Source organism: Eufriesea mexicana, unplaced genomic scaffold, assembly GCF_001483705.2.
Source record: "Eufriesea mexicana isolate 0111107269 unplaced genomic scaffold, ASM148370v2 scaffold944, whole genome shotgun sequence".
Taxonomy (NCBI): Eukaryota; Metazoa; Arthropoda; class Insecta; order Hymenoptera; family Apidae; genus Eufriesea; species Eufriesea mexicana.
The window spans coordinates 362,959-381,919 of NW_016909080.1; the positions used below are offsets into that span (position 1 = coordinate 362,959).

At 44.1% G+C, this 18,961-nt stretch overlaps 2 protein-coding genes across 2 annotated transcripts in view; both read left to right on the plus strand.

Moving 5' to 3' along the window:
• The window catches only part of GluRIB (Glutamate receptor IB), a 138,677-nt gene that overhangs the window by 42,906 nt on the left and 76,810 nt on the right, over positions 1-18,961 (plus strand). The window contains exon 3 of the mRNA XM_017899530.1: positions 2,552-2,681. Within this exon, the coding sequence (XP_017755019.1) occupies positions 2,552-2,681 (130 nt within the window). The remainder of the gene's footprint in view (positions 1-2,551; positions 2,682-18,961) is intronic.
• LOC108547142 (facilitated trehalose transporter Tret1) overlaps positions 11,224-18,961 on the plus strand; it is a 19,832-nt gene continuing 12,094 nt past the window's right edge. Inside the window, exon 1 of the mRNA XM_017899532.1 lies at positions 11,224-11,579. The gene's annotated coding sequence lies outside the window, so the exon portion shown is untranslated. The remainder of the gene's footprint in view (positions 11,580-18,961) is intronic.

Consider the following 18,961-nt stretch of genomic DNA (forward strand, 5'->3'; position numbering starts at 1 on the left):
GGGTGAAAAGCGCGGGTGCCTGTTACCCGAGGTACGGGAGTGCACGATTGCATGTGTAAGAGTATTTAAGGATGAACGCAGCGAGTGACAGACAGTCCTGGTCTGGATCTTAAGACAGCGGCGAGATTGCGATTGTGATGCATGTTCATTTATAACGTTTTGTAGTCGTTAATTTATTTTTATATATTTATGTAAATACAGTTCTTATGATTTTTAATAAACATATGTCTCGACCTCGCATCCTCTATTCCCACAAATTATCCCTACCCTGTATTATTCCTATATATGTATATATCGGCATTCAGAGAGTACAATAATTACTTTCGTCATTACTTCGTCTCCCACCGAGACTCCGCGAAATACCGAACTCGATAAAACGAGTAACCCGCCGTGATAAAGTAACGGGCAAACCAAACCAACGAAACTTACCGGTCGTAACAACTAATGAACGCAAACGACCGGGTAAAAAGGGAAAAAGAAGAAATTAAATACGCGCATCCCCGACGTCGAAGAATGTCTCGGAAGTACCATAACCTCGAAGCACCGAGAGCGCGCGCGACTTTAATTCGACTTAATCTCTAATTTAATCACCCGACAAAAAACTTTTCCTCCTTCCGTTCCAACCTGCCTCGTAAACTGCTCCTTAACGACCATACGCACGTACACCCGGTTTCCGCGCGTCAGATTCGCAGAAATTCCGCGAGCCTTATCCTCGTAGCAGTCAAACCAGTTTTACTTTCGTTTCTCTTTCTCCCGAGTATCCTCCTCGTCGTACGAAAAGGAAAATCGGCGCGAGATCGACAGAGATTCATGGCGTTGGTCGATAATTACCGAGTCGCGGTAGCCGGATCGCCGCGCGCCCCTATCGCCGCGGCCCGCCCATAAATACATAAATATGTATGGGGTGTATACGAACATATTACAATTTGAATCTGGAAATGAATCGGGTCCGGTCGAAAATTTATTCGCCGCGCGGAATTGCGAGCGGCGCGACGCGTTTATCGGGTGGCGGCGCGGCAGCGCCACCTGCAAAACTGATATCGTACGTCCATATTGGATGAATGGCGGCCCCGTATATCCCGCGCGGATATAAGTGTGCGTTTTTATCCGACCGTGTACCGATTGTACGTGCACGGTAAGTACGCGCGTGCACGCAACTCGGCCGCGTAACGAACGTTCAGGTCGTTTAAATGCTAATCGCGCGGTAATGCTAATTCCGAAGCCCTCCCTTTTTTTTCCCTTCCTGTCTATCCGCCAGCCCCCGCGTCCTTCCGTCCCCCGCGGCCTTCCGTCCCCCGCGAACCTGCTGGTCAATTACGGCTCGCGGGGCGGACGGCCATTTGTAAGAGCAGATCTTTTTCAATTTCCAACCACCTCGCTACCTCCCGGTTACGACGTTATTTTTTCTCACTGTCACCCGCGAATCGCGTTCTTCCTCCTCGTTTTATCCCCCTCTACATTGCTCCACGCTCCCCCCTGGATACGTGGAGTACGGGATTATTCGGGTTGCACCGCGTGAGCGTGACTGAAAGTTGCTTCCGTGCTCCGAGGATCTTTAATGATCTGTCGCGGTTACTTTCGATCGCAGGAGCATCTCGTACAGATCGGAGATGAATTTACGCCATTTGTCGATTAATCACTCGAGCGTTTGGTTCGATAGTTCTAGTAGGTATGTACGTATCGCGGGGATTATTCCGATCGAATCCTTGGCGGATAACAGTTTAGGTTTGACAAGGAATAGACGTTGCTTGGGTAACTATAACAGGTTTATTTCAAGTAAAAGGTAGTACAATCGATAGTATGATATTTCGTCTAACAGATCCTCTCTCTCGGAAATTGCCACTCTACAAGTGCCTTCTCAGAATTCTCTCAGCGAGAACTGACAACTGCCCTTCACGCGTTTCTCTCACACCATATATACCTTTACGCATTCGTTTCCTGTCATTCCAATTCTTAACCTTCGGGAACATACCTAGACTTTCTCTGCCGTAAATAGTTCTTCCACTCGATCCTCTTACACGCGCTCGCAGGTATTAGTCTAAGCTGCGCATTCGTTATTTTGTCACTATGTCACAAACATTCTTCGTGTTCTCTCAGGCTCGTGCCTATCCCATTCCCTGCATATCGAATGAAGAGAAACGCGTCGATCGGTCTCAAACTATCATCCCCGACTCATCCGTGTCGTTTAAAAACGAATTCCGTGACGCGATCCTCCATCTAACCGACCGTTCGAGTTGCAAGAAACATTTAGCAGGAACGTATCCCCTGGCGAATAGCGCCGATGGCTCCGAGCAAAAGCGTAATTCGCCCGAATCGAGCGACAACTCGTCCAACATCGAGGAAAGTCGGCGCGAAACGGCCCAATATCGCGACGCGAAGAGCTTTCAAACAAGCCGCCATTCGCACGGGCGCGGTGTCGTAAATATTTACGATTGCATTTGCCTTGATGGCGCTTCCGGTCGGTTGTTCGCCGGTCGTCGGACTTCCGCTTTCCTTCGACCGGATGAAAATCTGAAACCCTCATACGTGTGCGACGCACACCGTGTTCCAGGTTCTAACGCCGTCCTCTCGTCTGCTGGATTTCGCCATAAGCATGCGTCCGGATTATCATCGCGCCATCATCGACACGGTGCGATATTACGGCTGGAAGAAAATCATCTACCTCTACGACTCCCACGACGGTAAGTCGCCGACCTTTCTCGTGCATTTCTCATTTTACAGCGGACCCCCGTAGGCACCTTGCGACCACACCTACGCGACCTTTCACAGGGTCGTTCCTATTTTTATCGTACCCGTTCAGGACCCGTTCTCGGTCCCCGGCTGCGACCGATACACCGGAAGTCGGCATAGGCCACGTTCACCGACACGCGTTCCAATCGAGATCGCGAAATGCTAATGGTCGCCGCGGGGAACCCTTGTTCCTCGTTCTTCGCATTTTTACCGGTAACTAAGTGGTGAACCGGTGGAACACTGTGTCTCGTACCACCTGTTCCAAGTCGAAGCTTTGCTTTCGGCTCGTGAAAGAGGGTACCGAGGAAGTCGCGGGAACTCGCAGCGTTTCCGAATTTGAATATTACGCGGATATTCGACCGAGTTTGAATTTAAACGATACGAATGGGCACGGTTCGGAAGTTTGCCGAGTATCGAGCGGGGTAGGGTAGACGGGAGAATGGCGATTGGAGATTTTGTTGGGTTCCTTTCAGCTTCGTACAGAGACTCGGAGTATAATTTTGGTTCGAAGTTTTGCTCGCACTCGCAACTTATCCGATACGTAGCTCGGGGTAATGCACGCGCGATGAATTATAGACAGTTTCAAGGTTATTATCGCTTAATGGAGAGTTCGGAATTTTCCATCCACCGTAAATCGAAGATACTTTCCCGCGGTGTTCGAATTTCAAATTTATTCATAGAAAGTCGGAATTTACATAGAAAGTCGGATGTTCGAGTTTTTCTCTGACCGAAATTCGTCGCTGTGTTCCCCGGGTATCAATAAGAGAGAAATATCGCGCAAATATCGGTCGTTTGAAGCTTCGCTCGAAAGTCGTAACGAAAATACGAAACGCGGCGGAGGACGATGCCTCGGCCGACGATATCTCGCGATCTAGTTAGATTTTTATGTATCGAAAACTTCGAAGGAAGACGCGCGAGTGTTAACGCGCCCCGGTGAATACGGTGATACGGGCGATCGATGATTCATTGGCACGAGACAAAATCAAAATGTACATCGCGGAGTAATAAATTCGAATTTTTATCATCGTTAATCTCGCGTTGACAGGTTCGATGAACGATTCGACACGAGGTATCAACAGTTAGCGATCGCGTTCATCGTTAATCTCATCCTGTCCCCTATCGCAGTGACCATTACGTAATAGTTGCTATTCCATCGTTTCGAATTTCTATTACGTCTTCCCGACGAAGGTTAAAATAACCTACGTTTCCGTACAATCGCTTACTCTCCGGACAAAAGTACACCGACGCGGTTCGACCGGGAAAAATCGGAACGAAAGATTAATCTTTTTCTCCGTTTCGAATGCCCGCTGCCTTTCCAGCTGCGATGCGAAACGAATATGTAACGGATAAACCGAGGAAAAAATAGGTTTATTACTCACGGGAATATCAAATTTCCATGGTCGAACCTCTGAACGCGTACACGGAAAGGAAATGCATTTGCATTCTTAACTACGACACTGTGTTAATTTTAATTTCATACCGACACGGTCTAGTAGTTGGTAAAAATGGGATTTTTCATCTCCGCCGTGGTGCAGTATGCAAACGAAAACGTGGGCGACATTGAGTCCCCCGACGTGTACGCTAGAAACCATGACACGGTATAACGTCCGTGTATTTTTCATCGCTTCACGAGACCTAATATCCTCGTGGAAATAAAAAAAGGAGCTCGCTTGTGTAGGTGCCGAACCGGTGCAAGAATCCGCGACCGACATTGAGCTCCAGTTATCCCGGCACCGAAAGAGAAAACGATTAATCGGAACCAAGGATGCCAGCTTTTTCAATAATCGCACGCGCGACTAACGATAATTACAGGCCATAAAGTTTATTGGCCGTATAATTCCGAGCCGTGTTAAATAATAAAATAAAGCGTGCAGATAAACAGAGTAAACATAGACGACGAATAAAAAGAAGCACCGCGACGAGTTCCGCGAGTTTCTCTTTGTTCACCGCGCTACTGGTCTCGCGGTATTGCGAATCCCGGGGATTCGCGTATTTGCGTACAGAGTGTCGCAAATATCGCGTACGGTAATCGCAGTGCAAAATTCAAGTGCAATTTTCGCCCTTTAATTTCGGGTAGAATCTTCGATCAATCCCGATTAATTCCAGAATTTATTTATCGACGGAAGAAATCGCAGTGTAAACGTTAATAGGTTAATTCAAATGTTCGAACCAATGACGATTTACTCGGCCCTTTGGACTCCTTCGTCGAGTACCCTCTCGAGTAACACTCGATATTTCATATCGATGTAACATGTTTTCCGCAATTGATAAAAGTAGAAATAAACGCCGAAGCTCAAGGATCGTTTAACTTCCGGTTGCACTCGATTCCTGGACCGTTCAGTACATCTATCACGGTTTAATTTATTTCAATGCCATTTAACATTCCCGCGACGCGAGGATCCATAAAGCAAACACCGAAGACGTGCGCGACGTGCAAATACTCGACAAGGAAAACCTTAAGCCCCGCACGCACGCACGCGGCGCCTGCTACGCGATTTTCCCGGTATCGTTTCCACGCGCGATCCGTTTTCCGCCTCGTTGGCTATCGTTTGAAGGTTCGAGGATATAATTTCGCCCCGAAGGTCGAGCCAGGCGCGCGCGCGCGATCAAGGCGACGTTTTTCCGCTTACTTTCTCCATTTGCGTAACTCGCCGATCATTTCGAGCGTTCATTTTCACGTTTTTCACCGGTGTAATTCGTCCAACGATCATTGCCCACTGCGATTACGTTCCTCCTCGACGTTAGTAGCGCCGAAAGCACCGCGACATCCGGTTGCTCGCGTTTGCGTCAGTGATCCGAGGTCACGACGTTCGAGGCTCCCGACTTTCTCTGATAAGCGGGATAACTGGTTGATACATTGTCGTTTGTCGCCGTCAGAGGTCTCTTCGTGGGTTATTTAAAAGCACTCGGAGGATTCCGGGTGAAATTATGACAAACACTGGACGAGGTGAATGCCTCGGAACCGCCAGACGAGAGACCGGTAATCCTCGTAATTCGCAAGATCAACTGACACGGAGAGTCTGTCGAAATTGTTTTCCACGTGCCAGGCGTTTCGTTCGCGACGCGAAAATCGCTCGTTCACTCGCGACAACGGTGCACCGCCAGCGTTCGAACGCTACGGATATCGCTAGATTACCATTAATAAATTAATACGACGTAAATCGTTTGCCGAGTTTCGCGCCGATTACCGCAATACTCCCGACGAGTTCTTAACCCGATTACCTTCGGCAGGTAGCGATCGCGTTGTAATCGCGGCTGCGCGAGATTCACCTTTAAGTCTTGCACAATAGACGCTCCTTCGACGTCGCATTGGCACGAGATCTAACATTTTCGCTGCTTCTATTCATCCTGCACATTTTGCTCGACGAGCGAATGAGCGTTTACAATCATCGATCGATTGTATCGCGTCGGCATTCGAGCCAATGAGCCAACGATATTCCATCTCGCCGACGATTAATTTATACGAACGACGATCGATTATCAAATTGTCGCGTGTCGAATTAACCCACGCGAAGGATCACGCGAGTACCATCGCGCATAAATTACCATCCGCGCGAAGCTCGAACGAATCGTCGTGAATTATCACAGACGCGTGTCGCGTTGCCACGTTCGCGAATTAACGCGCCTTTAATTATCCACCGATCTTGGAGAGGATCGTCTCCGCGGAGGTATCGATCCTCGAGTCCCTAGTCGAGCGAAACGGCGCGTTCCGCGACGAGGACGAGAATTTAATTACTTAACGAAGGCAGCGAAACGGTCGTTGGACCGAGACGATTAATCACCGACTGTCCCGTGACCGTTTCGTGCCTTACCGGTTCCAGTTTCGTTATAACTCGACCACAGAGTCGTCGTGCCGCCGAGCTGAGATTGCTCTTCTTCGACGAACGACCGATAAGAACGCTCGTCCAACCAACCCGTCCGGGTTTAATTACCGAATGCAAATGTAAATATACTTTGGGGACCATCGCCTGGCCATCGCGCGCAACCTCTCTGCTCTTCCTGTCTCCCCGTATCGCGGACGTCCTTTACGGCTTGCCCTTTACCCTCCATTTCAGCCTCCATAACGTCGCGCGACGCGATCCTACCCGATTAGTGCTAAAACGCTCACTGCGAGCGGCTGCAATTGTACAGGTGAATTGCGAGGCTTTAGCCCGGATTTATCGCTCATCCGTGTGTCTCCAGACGCTTCTTAGATCCATTCGCTCGCGTTTTAACGACCGACTCTGCGCACCGGGACCAGTCGCGAGAAACAAACCGAATATTCGAAAATCGAGCAATAAAATATCCCCTGTGCTTTTAAAACGCGTCGTATTTTGCCAACAGGTGCGAATAATTAGGTTCGCTTTCGGAAATTAATGCAACCGAGTAATCGTGCGAACGATAGTCTTGCTACAGCTCGAATGAGACACGGTAATTGGATTCCTTGAGATGGCGATTTTACTGTCGCGGATTATTACGATTCGTATTCCTTCGAATCGGACAGCTTCGTCGATAGCTAGGTCGATAGCTCCGAGAAACGATTTCGTTTCGTATTTCTTCGAATCCGGAGAATGAAATATGCATACGCGTATGCGCGATGCAGTAGCGATCCGCGAATCGATCGTGCTCGGTAATACCCGCAATCTCACCTATGCCTCGATTGCTCAATCGAACTCATTTACATGTTGTAATTACCTCTCTTATTCCGTGCGAACTTGTGACTTATCGTTACCACAAGCGCGTCGTTCTGGCTGGCCGAGCCACCTGGCATCCTACCATTATGTAAAGAATATACGAGATAGGACAGAGACGTAATATATAAATTATTATATACCGAGTGAATTTCCTCAAAACGAAATTCTCGCGTCGACACGGCAGTCCGTATTAATTAATTCGTTTATTTATTTAACGAGATGCAATTTACGAAGAACGCGTGAACGTACGAGCAAGTATAATACGAAAGGACATAAATGCGAGGCAATGATGGAAATAGAAGTCACGTATGAAAAGCGTAATAAATATTGCAACAAGGTGGACGCAAGGTAGGGCTAATCAACGTTCAACCTTCCACCATCTGTGTTACAATTTTTTTTCACTTTTTATCATAAATTCTGCATTCAGCGTTATCTCATTGGTCACTCGATTCCTCGATTTTTCATTTAATATCGTTGATATTTTTTCCAACGCCGTTTGCAATATCGCGTTATACATCTCCGTCTAGAAGACATTGACATATTTTGCAGCAAGATCTAATCTTCTCGAGAATTCATTAGCCGAGTTGCTCCAATTATACGCGTGAGATTTATCATCGAGTATGTAGAAACTTCAGGTTGAAAAAGCGATGCATCGGTTCCGATATCTCTCAAGGGTATCGAAATTCATTAATCGGACGATTAGAGAGCTAATTCCAATTGAAAAAGCGATGCATTTCTCGTATCGGTTCCGATATCTCTCAAGGGTATCGAAATTCATTAATCGGACGATTAGAGAGCTAATTCCTTCGTCGGCGAGCGCGTAAATCACGCGAAAGGAATCGAGGTACGATACAGCTCTCCTTGCAGAGGAATCGAGAGAACGCGTGTGCAACTTCCGCATAAGTGCGTTACAGTCTCGTGGAGACGTTATATCTGGTCGTGTGAGAGAACGAAACGGGGATCACCGAAAAATGTCTGCAACCTGGCCGTAATTGCAGGACGCGTGACTCGCGGGGGCCCATCCTCCGCGAAAAAGCAATGAAAACCAGATCCGGCAGGCTAGCTGACGCGTCTCTCTAGAACTGCATTCCTGTTTGGTCAGTTTAGTCAACTTTGCTTCTTCTTATTCGAACCGTTCCGAGACCCGGCCTCAGGACTTCCCATGCCCGTGCACGTTAACAGATAACCGCGCGTCACGTGATTCATCCTCAAGGTCACGTTACCGTTGAAGGTCCCTACCGCACGAAACCGAGACGTAGACGATGTTCGTCCCCGGATCGCGGACCATCCGGGATCGAGAATTGCGAAAGAGGCGATCCGCGACCGGTGGTACCCTTCGGTTTAGGCCACTCGCGAAACGCGTTCCTATCCTGGTCGAACCGTCAAGAATTGGCCGTTCAAGGCCACCGAGTTAGTGAACCCCTGGTTACGCTCGGCTCACTTTTTCTCTTCGCTTTGTTCGAGACGGAGGCAGAGTGTTCGGCAAGGATCAGAAAGAGTGCAAGAGTGGCCGCGCGATAGCTCGTGTTCCGCGTAACCGTGCTCGTTGCCGATCCTCCGCCAGCTCCCTCGTCGCGCCTTTTCACTGCAGAATACGCTCTTGGACGTCCCTCTTCCACCTGACGAACCGTCGGAGGTGCCGCTGGAAAAACGTTTCGCTCGAAACACGGTGAGTTTCAAACATTTCTCGCTCGAGACCGAGTATTTTTCGCGAACGGGAAACAACCGAGCACGCGCCAGCGTTTCTGGGAAACGCGGCGGGATCCGAAATCGAGGAAACGAGATTCCGAGCAAAGAAAACCGCGATTCGTTTAATTTATCGGTCATCGCGTGCCGACAGTGAGTCGTACGGTTGATCAAGTGTTCCGGATATTTGGAAGCGTAACGAGACGCTGCGATTTTCTTCTTTCGCCGAGATTCTCGCGTTTCGCGAATCTTGACAGCGCGTAGACCCAGACCTCTTTTGGTTCTACCACACGTCGAAATTGCGAGTTTCTAATCGTTACGACTGTTAGTTGCACAGTGTTAGAATACTCTGGTAAGTGTTCTGTATATTTTCGAGTACGTCGGGACAAAGATGGAGCGTTTGACAGAGACGCGTTGCGTGCATGTTCATAAAGGCAATGAAATCGAAGCAGAGATTGGAAAATTATCGCAATTTCGACGCTCGAATCGCGCAATTGTGTAAACGGGATAGCATTTGCGAGTGTTGTATGAAATACGTGGAAATTTGAAAAATATTCCATCGAAAAATAAAGCTGCATTTAACGGAACGTTGTTTCTGGTTGCACCGCAATCGGTAATTCGAAGGAAGGAATTCGGCAACACTTGGATACACATTTTGACGTAAATGTTGATCCTAAAGGGAACATTCGGAGTAACAGAAACGAAGGAAAACGAAGGAAACTGAAGCTTACTCGAAATTACGATATTTCATTCATAAACGTATCAAAAAATCGAACGAAACTGTGCCAATTTTCCAGATAATTATTCCGACACTCGACAAAGTATATAAAAAATTAATTGATTTATCACACGTGGCTTACTACGTTTAATTAAAATACTCATCGCTGATCTTGAATCCGGTCGAACGACTAGTCTTCAATTATGGACAGACGCAAAAGCGGCACGAGGAAATATTCAATTTCATCGTTAAGCGTAACATTTCGACAAGAATATCTCGGAAACATTTCGGTCCCAGGTGTTTTACATAATGGCCACGAATAACCACGACTGGTCTGACGTTTCCACGGTAAGAAAAATATTAATTCAATGGAAATAACAACGAAATCTGGCCACTAAGTAAATTATTTTTCCTAGTTATCGTACGTATCGTAGATATTTCAGGTGGTCAGAGGTACTCGCTCGTAATCATTAAATAATCAGTCAATAAAGAACACCGTTCATTATCGTGATTTTACAACTCGCTGTAAATGTCGCCTCGTAGCTGACAAGCGACAGCCGACAACTTTTTCCCAGTTGAGACATTGATCTTACACTTTCTTACCATACATTGATAAATCTCTTCCAATTTCCTGTTATAACCTACCTTCCTTAGACTTTTAGAAACTTAGCGTATTGAAAAATTCGAGTAAATAGTGTTCCACACACTTTCCTCGAAACTCCATTTTGTCTCAAACAATTGAGACTTCGATCTCGCAATTTCTCACCAATTTTTACAAATACCTTCCAATTTCCCGTTGAAAAATTCGAGTAAATATCTGCGAAATTTTTCACACACTTTTCTCGAAACTCCATTTTGTTTCAAACAAAAGTATCACATCGAGTAACAATTTGCCCCAAAGCTGGTCCACGGACTCATCCTTTTCTCGGAAGCTTTAATTATTCGTCGCGAAATCGAAATACTCGAATCCCCCGACTTCCTTTGCACAGATGAATCCGCGAAAGGAGTTTCCAAGGATGCTCGTCGATCGGTTTTACCTCCTTTTTTTCCCATCGTCGACCAGTTCTCTCGCGTTGGTCGCAATTAAATCCTGGGGAAGAACAGACCGCGATGACCACACGCTTCTCTCTGTTCTCTCTACCGGAAAACGGGTCTTCCGTTGGTCGAAACGCTCGGGATCGATGGCGAAGCTTCGAACCAGGTGTTTCCCCGATCTTCCTTCCCTGTCGCCTTCGACTTTCGCCGTTGACGCGCGTGTCGACGAAGGTTCTTTAACGAAGTTAGTCGCGGAGAGGATCGCGGGACGAGTAATTAACGTCGTTGGAGCGTGGCGGTTCGTAAAAGCGGCAGGTAGTGGGATTAGGACAAAATCGAGCCGCGTGTTCCGCTCGTCTACGATATCGAGGCCGACCTCAGTTTCCTCCTTCGTCGTCTTCGAGGATGAGATCGACGCTGACTCGCGTACGACGTCGTCGGTTTCTGTGATACGCGCGCGTGTCTGTCGCGTGCTCCGATCATCTCGGAGGAGATCGTTGGATCGTTGACAGGAAGAAGGTGAAAGCCAGCCTGGGAGCAGCCTAGCCGAAAGATTTCTCTATCGAGCTCCTGTACCGCGGTTCCGACGAAGGTACACCCACGGAAGACATAGGAAAAGCAGCGGACGGAATAGGAGACACGCAGCAGAGGAGACCTTGTTCCGAGTCGTACTACTTTCTAAAAAAGGTGCCTCGAGTGTCACTGGGTTGTCTCGCAATCAGCCTCGTTTCAACACGGTAACTCACGCTTCCTACATTTCGTCGCGTTTTACAGGTGTCGCGTCGAGTTCCTCGTTGCTTGCTCCTTGCTCGGGGTTTTGTTTACGATTCGCTATTCGACGTCGTGCGAGCCGCGAGAATCGTGTCTCTAGTCATTCGCGTGGCATAGTTCTCCGCTCTCGGATGTTTGTTTTGAATCGAACTGCCGGATGTATTAGGGCGATCGACGAGTCGGCTTAGTCGAGCACGTGGCTATATTTTGCACGTCGAGGACACCGAAAGCTAGGGTACCGCTCGCGCAGTAGCACCAGGATCGCCCAGGAGACTGGTATTCTCGATAGACTGCCGCTTTTACTCAGACCGTTTATCCACGGTAATTTCACGCTGCGTACAGGATGCTTCGTCGAATACGGATACAGTGGGCGTGTTGAGGTAATTGAAAAGTAATCGAGTGAACGTTTATGCGACTCGACCTTGCGTCTCGATAATCCTCTTCGCCAGTCTAACGTGTCAGCTTGCTGTTTCTTACGGTATACTCGTATACTTATCTCCTGATCCATCTAGCTGCCCGTTTCCAGCTACTTTCGTATTCTACGTATCCATTAATAGTTTCAACAATGAAATTACCGATCGTTCGTTATTTCTACTATTTTTCTCCATCGACCGGTTCGCGCACCGTTCTTTTATGGGCCCTAATCGCACCTGTATGTACCATTTGCTCCGTGGAAAGAACCGAGAACCGAGGCGGTGTCGCAACTTTCAATTTTCTCGCAACAATCTGCAACGAAATTTCGCTTGAAATTCGGTCGACGGTAGAACTGCGACTCGCTGCGACGTTGAGAAGAATCTTAAGTAAGTTTCGGAGAATCCTATTAATCGAGGATTCGATTAAATTCGAATAATTAAACTCTCGACGCGATAATGATTGGTTGCAGGAGAAATTTTTAGGATTATTTAAATTTCAAGAATTCGGAGGGAAGAAATGTGAAATATCGGAATGGAAGAGTCGATGCAGAGGCTCTGCAACGCCCGCGAGTATTCGATTATCGCAGAGCACGTTCACGCATTGCATAAGCGAGATTACGCCGGTAGCGTGAATCACTTGGTCCAGAGACACTACTCGGGTCGTGGTTCCAGTAAAAAGAGACCTTCGATTTCCTCCGATCCACATTGTACAACGGAAAAAGTAACGTTAATAGCCTCTGAACACCGGCTAGCACGACCGAGATAAAGGGGCATTGGAATTTTTCTGCATGCGGGAAATGTTGCTAACACCTCGTGCGCCTGTTGCCGTGTATCGTAATGACGAAATAAATAATGCCGTAGGAATCCAAATACCGCCGCTCTGTTAATTACATTCCGACCGTCATTGGCAATTTTCGAATGCGCGCGCGGAAGCAGTAAAATTCGCCACGATGTAGGTAACCAGGTAGATAACGCTGACCACGTTTAACATAAAATACCTCGTTACTTCTACGTCCAATTTAGAAATTGAAAACCACTCGGTAAGTTCGTGCACTTCGTTTCATTCCGATAAATATTGGTGACTTTTCAGATTCAGGATTAAAAACGGGATCGGAAAAGGAACGTTGAAGGTGGTATACCGAATGGTTGGATGTTGAATCAGGCTAGGTTATGCCAACTCGACTAACTCAAAATTTCTCGATACTCGGTGACTGCTGTTTGAAAATTAAAAATGGCACAGTCAAACGTTCGATTTCGTTTATTTTCGGTAGATCGAACGATTTCGGGGGTTGCGAATGGTTAAAGGGATATAGAATAGGGACCAAGGAGCTCTAGATGATTGGTTGGATGTTGAAATAGGGTGAGTATCTGGATTTTAAGCATTTCCGTTGTTGCTCATCGCAGTTTTATTATTTACATCGCGAATCATCGTTTTTGTTATCGACCGAAACTCCACGTGCATGCCTCGTCGTCGGTCCACGCGTTATCGTTACGTTGATCTCGGTGACGTAATTGGCACTAGCCCCGGTCACATTTAATTAATTGCCACTTCGCGATTCACCATCGCGAAATACCGGCCCTGTCCCTTTCGTCTTTGCCACCAATTTATATTTCTTCTTTTATTCCGTAGACGTTTCCGAAGAAGAAACTATGGAATAGAATTGTTAAAATACCTTTCAATTCGATCAGATAGAGAAAATATTCTCCTGTAACGTGTTTGCAGTGTTTCGCCGTCATTTTTTACAGCCACAGAGCTTCTTTATCCCCGACAGTACCGTAGCTAGACGTAATCGAAGCATCAAGAAAAATGCAGCTACCATATAACGTAATTATAACGTATTTATAACGTAATTATGACAAACGCCGCGAGTTTTAGTATCACGTAAAAATATGTATTAAACTGCAGCAAAATGTAATGCATAGAACGAATCCGGTTAATTAAACACGATAAACCCCCCAATGCAACCCGTTGATACAGCCCTGATACCTTCGATAAGATAGACAAGGATAGAAAATCCAAGCGACTTCGATCAGCGCCATCTATGATTTTGGACCAAATGCTCGGAAAAGTAATAGGAACATAGAATGCGCAAGGAGGTCGTCTATACCTCGTCACGTGATAGACAAGGACAGAAAGCGGCGAGAAAAGGATAGAATGGATTCGGCAGTGAAAATTAACTAATTACTCAATCTCCGTGAATAATTTATGAACATTTATAGCCTTATAGCAAAGCTGAAACTCTGAGCAACATTCATATGCTACTTTTGTACATAATTTGTTGCTAATTTGATTGTTATTAATAATTATTTGATGGCGTGGGTAATTTGAAGACAACGCCGAACTCGAATGTCGGTCAAAATATTTAATTATCTTCAAAACTAGGAGAAAAATATGATCGAAAGTAATACGAGAAAATGCGCAAGAACATTGTTTTTATAATGAATGCATAAAAGTCAGAAATTAATTCCTCGAAAGATAGTTATTAATGAGAAACCATTGAAATATTCGGCAACATTTTAAACACTCGACGAAATAAATATTAATAATAAATTAATTTAGGAGAAATTATTATCGAAAGTTATATGAGAAAGTTCGCCAAGGATCTGCCTTTACGATGCAATTATAAAAGTTCATAAATTAATCTCAGAAATCGTGTAATTTGTTCATTTTCTACTGGCTACTATACTAACCAATGTTAGTAACCTATTCAAGCAACCCACGTGACATGGAAGGCGGGATATATGAAATGATAAAACGACATAAATAAGTATAACACATTTTCCTCTAATCTTTTTATTCTTTTAACACTTCCATACAGCTTTTTACATTCTTTAACAAATTTGGACCGCTCAGTGGTTTAATTAGACAATCAACATTCGCTTCTTTATCTGGCACGTAACAAATTTGCAAGTTCTTAGTTTATATTATGTCTCTTATATAACAACATATTTCTGTGTAAGAGCTTAGATTTAATTTTCTACATTTGCAAGTTGTATCGCATTCAACCTGTCATACAGCACAATCTTTCTCACCTCCTTTCCCACTCTTACTTCATATATCAGTCTATATATCTGCACAACTTCTTTAATTCCTATTAATACTTCGATCTCACTTTCAATTGATGACAGAGCTACCACGCTTTGTTTTTTACTATGCTAATGCTCCAAGAGTTGACCCATATGTTACCTCGTTTATGTTTTCTGATTCCACATAATATTTATCTCCTTTTCTTACTGCTTTCATTTGAACTTCCCCATTTTCTTTATATGCTTCAGCACCATCATTCTAAAACTTAATACATTAACACTGGTCATTGCCTTTGATCACCAATATCAAATTTCTATTCATATTAGGAACACGCAACATACCTTTCAATCTTCCTATATTTTCTATATCTTGTTATTATAAGAGAACATCACTTGAATTAATCTTATTCTCCTTTGATCTGCCAAATCCATCTCCCTTTTCTGAATCTTGATTTTACCATTTAATATTCCCGTCCTGTATGTCGTATGGCCACCTGATCTAGAATCCAATAGCCACATTAAATCTTATATACTTGTATTATTGCTTCACTTTTTTCTTACCATAAGAAATAGCTATTGGCATTTAATAGCTCTACGCTGTTGATATTCCACGAAGCCAATATCTTTCTCCTGTTGCATGTGCCTGTTTATTTTAAGAGAATATTGTCTCTTTACAAGTAGGCTCTCCTATCACTAATAAAAGACAGAAAAGCAATGCCTTGTGTCTCATGCTATTTATTTACAGCTGAAGGTTATGTTAATACAAAGACTTACTTACATTCTTTTGCATGATGCAACCACATCTCCATGAATACAAAAATGCTTCCCGCGTTTTCTTTCCAATCTTTTCTCATTTCCCATGCAGTCATCTGTTCGCTCAAAGAAAAATTAACAAATTGCCCAATTTCTGTGATTAATTTATGAACTTCTATAATTGTGTCGTAAAGACCTACCTTTGCAGATTTGTCATGCGCCAGATAAAGAAAGGAATGCTGATTGTCTAATTAAAACCAGTCAGTGGAATGAACTCATTAAAGAATGTATTGTATCAAACTTTATGGGGAGGTTAAGTGAATAAAAAGAAGGGAGAAGAATGTGTGATAGTTATTTATGTCGCTTTATGGTTTTATTTATCCCGCTCGTCACGTGGTTTCAAGCGATCTCCTGGCGCCATCTGTCATCATTTTACCGAACCTGTGGTTCGAGTCCAAAATGGCACAGATTTCAATTGAAATTGGAATCAGTACCCCAGTAGAAAATTAACAAATTGCACGATTTCTGAGATTAATTTATGAACTTTTATAATTGTATCATAAAGGCAGATCCTTGGCGAACTTTCTCATATAACTTTCGATAATAATTTCTCTTAAATTAATTTATTATTAATATTTATTTCGTCGAGTGTTTAAAATGTTGCCGAATATTTCAATGGTTTCTCATTAATAGCTATCTTTCGAGGAATTAATTTCTGACTTTTATGCATTCATTATAAAAATACTGTTTTTACGCATCTTCTCATATTACTTTTGATCATATTTTTCTTCTAGTTTTGAAGATAATTAAATATTTTGACAGACATTCAAGCTCGGCGCTGTTTCCAAATTACCCACGCCATCAAATAATTATTAATAACAATCAAACTAGGAAAAAATTATATACAAAAGTAGCATGGGAATGTTGCTCAGAGTTTCAGCTTTGCTTTAAGGCTATAAAAGTTCATAAATTAATCACAGAAATTGAGTAATTAGTTAATTTTCTCTGCCGTGTCCATTTTGTCCTTTTCTATCTATCTTCTGTCCTCGTCTTTCACGTCACGACCTCAGCGCCATCTGTGATCATTTTACCACACTTAAAGTTTGTTTCGTTTCCAGTCTAAAATCGTAGATGGCGCTGACCAAGTTGCTGGGTTATCTATCCTTGTCTATCTTATTGAAGGCATTAGGGCTGTAGCAGCCGGCTCCGTTAGACGCATATTGAGTTTATTCATTGAATAGGGTAAAACAGTTTTCTACTTTTATTCATATAGCGATACATTAAAGATAACAGAAAATAAATTTAACATGAAGGATATATCGTCGTGACGGAATAACATTAATCTTTGGTATGATTATTAATAGGTTGGGGGAAAAAAATAGAAATTATCTCCCCTTTCGCATAATTTATTTTTCTTACAGAAAATTTTTTATTTTTCCAATTATAATCATTTTGAACAATACTGCATACAATTTCTATACAATTAGGTTATTATATTATGGTGCATTCGGAGAATACAGTTTAAAATAGACCTGTGAGACTGCCTTATATTGAGAGTGTCTTATATATATATAAAGATGATTTTAATATATTCATAGCGTTGGGATAAAACCTTTTGCCATTTTTGCAATTTTTAATTAGGCGAACATAACATTAATAGAGCTCTCATGCTGACAGAATTTTGTGCCTATAAATTTTGCAGAGTTGGCGTGAAATCTTCTGCCAATTTTGTGATTTTGTATTAGGCGAACATAATACGAAAGGAGGTCGCTCGCCGAAAGAGTTCCAAGAAGTGACGTCACTTCCAAGAATTCTCGGTCAATACTTTTGCCGTCAGTGGACAATACTTTTACCGCGATCGCGGACAATACTTTTGCCGCCACTGGACAATACTTTTACCGCGATAGCGGACAATACTTTTGCCGCCACTGGACAATACTTTTACCGCGACGGTGGACAATACTTTTGCCGCTACCGTGGACAATACTTTTGCCGCTTCGTTAGTCAATATATTTGCGATCTCGAAGAAAAATTTTTGGCCGATTTCGCGACTTTGTACTAGGATAACATGATATGATAGGAGGTCGCTCAACGAAACAGTTCCAAGAAATTACGTCATTTCCAAGAATTCTCGGGCAATGCATTTGCGGCCTCGGCGAGAATTTCTCTACCGATTACGCGACTTTTTACTAGGATAACATGACATGATAGGAGGTCGCTCATCGAGACAGTTCCAAGAAATGACGTCATTTCCAAGAATTCTCGGACAATGCATTTGCGGCCTTGGCGAAAATTTCTTGGCCGATTTCGCGACTTTTTACTAGGATAACATGACATCATAGGAGGTCGCTCATCGAGACAGTTCCAAGAAATGACGTCATTTCCAAGAATTCTCGGGCAATGCATTTGCGGCCTCGGCGAGAATTTCTCTACCGATTTCGCGACTTTTTACTAGGATAACATGACATGATAGGAGGTCGCTCATCGAGACAGTTCCAAGAAATGACGTCATTTCCAAGAATTCTCGGGCAATGCATTTGCGGCCTCGGCGAGAATTTCTCTACCGATTTCGCGACTTTTTACTAGGATAACATGACATGATAGGAGGTCGCTCATCGAGACAGTTCCAAGAAATGACGTCATTTCCAAGAATTCTCGGACAATACTTTTGCGGTCTTGGCGAGAATTTCTCGACCGATTTTGCGACTTTGTACTAGGATAACAGAACATGATAGGAGGTCTCTCGCCGACCGATTCCAAGAAATGACGTCAATTCCTAGAATTCTATCGCGGCATATTTCGCAGCGTTTGTATGAATATACATACTACACATATACTATAGATTGCGGGAGATCTTAATTATTTTACTTACCTTACTTACCTTATTTTCCTTACTTACCTTACTTCCCTTAGTTTTTTCTTCTTTCTTCTTTCTTCACATATTACTTTTACAGATATTGCCCTCTCTTAATTTTCACAGTTCGCAGAGAACATTGAAAATTTGCAAGAGATAGGAAATATCTTAAACTTTGTGCGCAGCTCTTAGCTTGGTATCGTTTTCCAAAAATTATTCTTTGGAAAACGATACCAATTACCAGGTCTCACCACGAGGAGGTGGCTACGCATCGAGACCCGACATGCGCCCTAGTGGCGCA